Source organism: Nematolebias whitei, chromosome 11 (assembly GCF_014905685.2).
Source record: "Nematolebias whitei isolate Nwh7 chromosome 11, NemWhi1, whole genome shotgun sequence".
Taxonomy (NCBI): Eukaryota; Metazoa; Chordata; class Actinopteri; order Cyprinodontiformes; family Rivulidae; genus Nematolebias; species Nematolebias whitei.
The window spans coordinates 35,870,983-35,878,052 of record NC_056508.1 but is presented as its reverse complement, the minus strand read 5'-3'; the positions used below and the strand labels follow the sequence as shown (position 1 = coordinate 35,878,052).

General features: G+C 39.2%; 1 protein-coding gene across 1 annotated transcript in view; it reads right to left on the bottom strand.

Annotated features, from left to right (window-relative positions):
- Positions 1-7,070, bottom strand: part of kazna (kazrin, periplakin interacting protein a) — a 188,298-nt gene that overhangs the window by 18,741 nt on the left and 162,487 nt on the right. The window contains exon 5 of the mRNA XM_037684930.1: positions 4,458-4,649. Coding sequence (XP_037540858.1) covers positions 4,458-4,649 — 192 coding nt within the window. The remainder of the gene's footprint in view (positions 1-4,457; positions 4,650-7,070) is intronic.

The window sequence follows — 7,070 nt, the reverse complement described above, 5'->3', positions numbered from 1 at the left end:
GTATACTTAAAAAAAAAAAATTCCAGAAATCTTACAGCTTTAAATCTTTTAGGTCATCTTTGGCCAGTGTTTACCTTGAACATCAGCCAGTTCTCTGTTTATCTTTTTTAGTAGATTTAAAAAGCAAATAAATATTTGGACATAATAGCAACAAGAACATCTTACTTCATTTCAGTCATTTCAGTTTGCCTCTCTGATTCAAGTGCCCATTTCCTGTTGCTCTTCACAATCCCCCTCTTAATTGCAGAGCACATCCACTCTGCTTAATGTTTCTGGATCTTGCAAGACAACCAAAGTCTCCTTTTATCCAGCTTTTATTAGCGACTGATTACTGTCATCGCCTGCTGGGGCTGCTAGGCTTTGGCCTTCATTAACATGCCTGAGTCATACAAATGCTGGGAAGAGGATGAGAGGAGTCAGTTTCGAGAGCTAAACATCCAGCTGATGAAGAGATAAATCCTTATTCACTGTGTGTTCTGTTCTGCTCTGCTCCAGTCCATTTTGTTTTTATTCAGTTCTCCCAGAAAAGCGTGGACTCTTATTATCGAGTGGAACGTCACCTCAACAAACTCTCCTGACAGGAGGTTGTGTATGATTCCAAATAATAGTTTTGCACCCTGCCTCATTCCATGATGAATAATTCTTTAAAAAGACTGATTCATTGTCATTCTGATGACATCTCTGCTTGATGCCCTGCAATCCACTGCATGAAGCCACACAAAACCCATTCAGTACTTTCCTGTGTGCACGTTCTCTGCTTTTCTGTCAGCATATTCCTGCCCGGCAGAACGCTTGGCTTTAAAACCTTGACAGAGCTACAAAAACTGTAAGAGTAAGTTGAAAATATCACACATACCCTGAGTGCTACACATTGTGCAAGATATTTGCTCAAAGCTTTAGCATTAATCAACCATGTGTATGTGTTAGCAAAATACCCCATGAACCACTGAAAGGACTTTAACAAGACTTTCAGAAAACTTGGTTTCCTTATGGTGTCTGCCTGGCTCATGATGGCTGCCACATCATGTCAGTCAGTGCCAATACAAAAATGGCTATAATTCAGTCAAGTTTACAGATACTCAGCTAATGTTTGATGTGGTAGTAGCTGAAGATCATTGACAACCCAAGCATGAGAGTTTGCATTATCTCATAACTCCAGCAAAGTTAAGTCGGGTCCTCTGGATATCTTTGTGTTTGTGTCGGGTTTCTTTGTGTTGAAACGTTTTGTCTTTCATCCAAAAGACTTCATCAGTCCAAGGAGCCACAACAAATTCAGTCCCACAAGCAACACACTCACATAGTGGGCCAACCAGTTTGACGGTGATAAGATGGTTTCTGGAGTCCACCCTCTCCCCCATCAGCTCCCCTGAGGCAGCCATAGCCAAAGTGTATTGTAACGGAGGCGCTGGTGCAGGTAAACCCAATGGTGCAGGTAAACCCAATGGTGCAGGCAGTCCAGGACTCAGAAGATTATAAAATTAAGTATTTATTTACAAAAACTAAAGGCTGGCAGTGCAATAAGACTTACATTAATCACAAGGAGCAGAACAGGACATCACCAGTGGACAGCATACAATGCCAGGACAAAGGACTAACACAGAGACACAGACTATAAACAGTGACTAACGAGACAAAACACCTGTGAGGTCACACAGCTGAAACACATCAGGGGAAATGATAAACTGGGAAACCAGTAAGTGCAGGAACAGAGACACAACACCAGATGGAGACATACACTAGGAAAACACAAACCCTATAGAAAACAGAAACTGAGGATAAGGAGAACACAAGACATAAACACAACACAAGATGGGGCTAGACACCAGGAAATAGACCACAATCCCTACAAAGTGCTTCAAAACATCAAAGGTCATGCTCAATAATCCAGGTAAAACCACCACTTTGGCCATGGCTGCCTTAAAGGAGTCGACAGGGGAGAGGGCACACTCCAGAACCCATCTTATCACCATCAAACTGGTTGGCCCACTATGCAAGGTTGTTTTCACACCTGATAGTCCGGTAGACTCGGTTCAGTTGGGGACCAATATTCATCACATTGTTTACATTTGAGCTGGTGCGTTTGCATTCACACTGCACTGTGCAGTCGAGCCAACCTGTTGAACCAACCAATTCCCCCACTCGCCTGTGGGGGCGTTGCACCAAGAAATACTGAAAGAAACAACACAAAAACCTCTGAAGACACTTCTTCTTCTGGAAATAAAAACAAACGGAGTGGGATCAAGTTTTAGCAGTTTTAGGAGTTATATTTTGTCATTTTTCAAAAATGGACTCAGCATGAGCAGAAGATGAGGCAGAAGACCACGGAGAATATTGTTTTCCACACAAGGCAGCTGACGGCTCCATATAAGGTAAGAGAAATGCGTGTTTGGTTGCCCTGCACTGTACTCCACTTCTTGCTTGTGGAGCGGGGCCCGATCTGTTTACATTCACACTGTACTCGAACCGCACTGGAGTTCTCTTCTACCGGACCGAGACCTAGGTTTTAGCCCGGGCCAGAGTTCGCCTTTTTGTTCCATGACAGAGTTTGATGGCACGTTCACACCTCCCCAAACGAACCTGACTTTCTAGGAAAACGAGCTAGAGTTCGATTAAAGCGGACTAAACAGGGCTGGTGTGAATGCACCCTGCGTGTGCTGCTTGTGGGACTGAGTTTGTTGTGTCTGCTTGGACTGATGAAGTCCTTTGGATGAAAGACAAAATGTTTCAACAAAAAGAAACCCTCCAGAGGACCTGATTTAACTTTGTTGGGTCCCCCCCCCCCTGGATTATTGAGCATGAACTTTGATAACTTATTGCATAACATTGCACATAAAGATGTTTTCAGTTTTTTTTTTTAGTAAAATAGCCAAAACAGTAATTTCTCAACAAAACGATTTCAGTCAAAAGCTCTGGCAGATGATATGCATTCCTATTTCTTCAAGAAATACTACGATTCTAGTTGTAAAAACTGAATCCATCACTGGTCCAATGAATGGAGCTTATCCAGTACGTTGTTCTGGATTTACATCAGTCTACATGAAAGCTGCAGAGTGAAAGTACATAATTCCTTCTCACAGCATAAATGCCTAAAAGAACAAAATGCATTGCCACCAGTGTCATCTCTCCTCACATGCTACTACTTCATCTCACAGGCATCGGACATACTAATGGATCATGATACAGCTAATGGACTGCACGAACCAAGTTGTTATAGTACTCTCTGTAACATCATGGTGGCAAGAAATTATGCACAGTTTCAAGCCTTGTGGAGCAAAACACACCAGGCTTTCTCTCGAAAAGAGAGTGGTAAGAAAAAATCAAAATAGCTGAAAGCTGTATGATTAAAACAACTGTAGTAGAAAGTAGAAATTGTTCTAATCAAAGCTTTTTCTTTGGCTTTTCATCTCAACTTTACGTCCTTGTAGCAGAAACTGCAGAGGTCCATTATCCAAGGTCAGGAATCAAGACTCGTTATCACAGATATATTTAAAAAATATTAAATTAAAAGTAAACGGTTTCAAAAGTCTAAAAGCGGTTTCTGTAGTACAAGAGAACAAATGTTAAAACATTTCAATTAACCCATTTTATTCTAGCGTTTAATTTATGTGCCTATTTTAGTTTAGAATAAATTCCAGTGGCACAAGATGTTTCTATATTTAAATGGTAAATGGACTGTACTTGTATAGCACCTTTCTATCTTATCAGTACATTAAAAGTGCTTTACACTACAACCTGTGTCCTCATTTACCCATTCATACAGCACTAATAGATCTATACAAAGCTTGAACAGATCATAAAGAGAATAATCAGTGTTGTATCACATTCATACACTGGACACACATCCAAGACAATGAGGGATTCAGTGTCTTGCCCAGGTACACTTTGGCATGTGACTGCTGATGGATTTGAACCCCCAACTCTTGCACTGGAGGATGACTGCTCTAACCACTCAGCCACAGCTGCTCAGAAATATAGTCCAAAGTGGGATATGTGCACGTTTAATCCAAAACTTTTAGTTTTACAAACATATTTGCCCTCCTTTTGTTTGATGAAAGAGAGAAAATGAGAAATAAACTGCAATTTAAATTAGTCTGTAATAAAATAATTAAATGAATAAAATGAAAAATTCAGTTCAAGTGAACAAATCTTGCTTCCAAAACTAAAATCTAAAAAAGAAAGAGGGCAACAGAAATTGTCATACCCTTGAGATTAAGTTATAAATATTTTGGCCAAATATGTTAAATGTTTCAAAGATTTTTTATAACAAAATATTAGTGGTGTACTATATTATTATAAAAGTTCATTCAATTTGCTTTACCAAACAGAAATAAAAACAGGAAATGAGCCTAATTCCTGAAAGAACAAGAATACATTTAGTCTCTTTCTGCATCACTGTTCGTATTTTCTTCCTACAATAAAGATTTTATTGTTTGAATCGTGCACAGCTTCCTGTTTACCTTGTAAAGCCTCCTTGGCTCGATCCAGCTCCTGCTCCTTCTGAGCCAGCTGCATTCGGAGCTCCGTGGCAGAGAGGACGTCAGCCGAGCAGCCTCCCTGGGTCTCCTCCAAGTCTTTACTCAACATGTCCTTCATCTGCCGCAGCAGGTGCACCTCCTCCTGGAGCTGGGCCACCTCCTCACGCAGCAGAACTACAACATAAAGATAAAAAGCAGAGAGTTTTGAGATGGCAAACTCAAAAATGTGGATTTTTCTTTCTTTGATGCAGACAGAATGGACAGAAAATGGTTTAAATCAAAGTAAAAGCAGATGGAGATGGGCTTTAGGTAGTCCAGACTCATCCACATGGTGGGACTCGCTGCAGAAGGTGTTCTGTCAAGAATGGAAAACTGATTAAAGGTCAGCATAAGGTGGTTATAATTTCGTTTTTGATTGAGATAACTGCGGCACAAAATTACCCATCGTCAGTAAAAACCAATCACTGAGTTTCACAGGCTCCAGAAGATAAATACAGACAAGGCGCTGATGCTGAAACAAGTTGTTTGAACCCACACGGTGATGGGAATAATGGCATCCATTTAATATCCACTGAATGTTGCTTCAAAATGCTTCTCAGTGACAAAGAAGCAAATATTAAAAAGAAAACAAAAACTGAAGGAATTGTTTTTCCTTTTCCGAGTCACGGAAAAATAAATGCTCATAACACAGGCAAAAACAGATTTTTAAACAACTCTTCTATTTCTCACTTTCACTCAGAAAAATAAAGAGTATATGAAAATAAATAAATTATAGACCGCTTTGCACACTGGATGTACTTATGGAGTGATTTTGTAGAAGAAGTGGAGATGTTCAGCTCATTTTTATGCATCCTCAGGGTTAAGGGGTGGGGGAGGGGTGCTGGATGAGGAAAAGTGCTCAGCCCCATCTTATAAAGCTCTGTGCATAAATTACATTACATTCTTCCACCCCATTTTCACTACAACCATCTGAAAACATTAAAAATAACTGGAATAACCGAGAAGAAAGGCAAATATTTCAAAATTCCTAAACACAATTGAGTAAATTAATGCAAGAATACAGATTACATTTTTTGGGTTTTACTTTGTAGTTAAAGGTTGGATAGTTCATTTTTCATTGAGAAATGAATAAAAGAAGTAAATGTGTAAAGGCTAGATATCAGTGCACAGTTAGCCAAAACAGAAAAAGACTGACTTTCGTAGAACTTCAAAAGCAAAGGGTAGTGGAACTTGGAATGTTTTTTTTTTTTCATAATTTTGTAAAGTTTCATATTAAAATATGACATTTTCTGTTTCATGTAAAATTTTCAATACAAATATACACTATGGCTATATCAGCAAAAGGTTTTGTGAAGGCAGTTTGGAGTGTTTATTGCTTACCAGTCAGATTTATTAAAATGCTAATTCAATCCAGCCATAGGATGGGAGACTGTGACGAAATAAAGATTCAACACAATCTGCTGGCTTCCTTAGATAGAGAACTTTTACTAATTGGCTTTTTTTATGTATGTGGATGTTTCTGTTCAGTGCCCTGAGACCACTTCTGTTGTGACTTGGCTCTATATAAATAAACTGAATTGAATTTACATTGTCGTCCATGATAATTTTCTGCCATGGTCACAAACTTATTTAACAAACGATTTTGTGTGATTAATACAGATCCATTCATCCATCCAATATCTTTACCCAAGATTCCTTTTCCGGGTCGAGGGGAGCTAATGTCTATATCCAGTAGTGATGCAGGAGGCAGGGGACGCCATGGACATGACACAAGTCCATCACAGGACCACATGGAGCCAAACGAGACATACATTCATGTTTTCTGTCACACCTAGGGACAATTTAGAGTTGTCAGTTAAGAAAACATGCATGTTTTGGGTCTGTGGGAGGAAACCAGAGTACCCGGAGAAAACCTAAGTGCGTAGGGAGAAGATGCAACTCCAACAAGAAAGATGCCAGACAGGGAGGTGATCATGTGACCTTCTCACTGAGAAGTGAAAGCTAAATTATATAACGTATGGTCAAAAACAACGTAGACTAAATAATAAATATGGATCCCGGAACCACAAATTTCATTTTTTTTTACAAGACAAGCTATTTAACTTTTGTAAAAACAAGACTTTTTTTTATTATTGTGAAAAATATGGGAAAAGAAACCATAGCAGATGTTTTATCCTCACTCGTATGCATTTTTACAACATACACGGACCTTTTGCTTAAATGTCCTCCTCTGCGATGAACAAAAATCTTTACAAGTTCACTGCCTGAATGAAAATGACTTTGTGAGTCGATCAACTTGACTAAATGTATGTAATTAAAGATGAGAGCTGCTTGCTAAATAATAATGTTGAAATGTTAAATGGGCGATTAGGAGAAGGGTCAAGAGAAAAATGCAGGGAAGAAGAGTGTCGCTATACACAGAGGTATACTTAGTGGAAACAATAATAGAACCACAATTTAGATGGCTTCTCAGGCAGCAACACCCATATCGTTGAACCCAAAGAGTTGTTCCATTATGAAAACAATCAACCTCAGGTTATTTCTCATTGCCGTTTTTAATCTTCTGAAGGTCACAGATTCCGTTCCGATTGATTT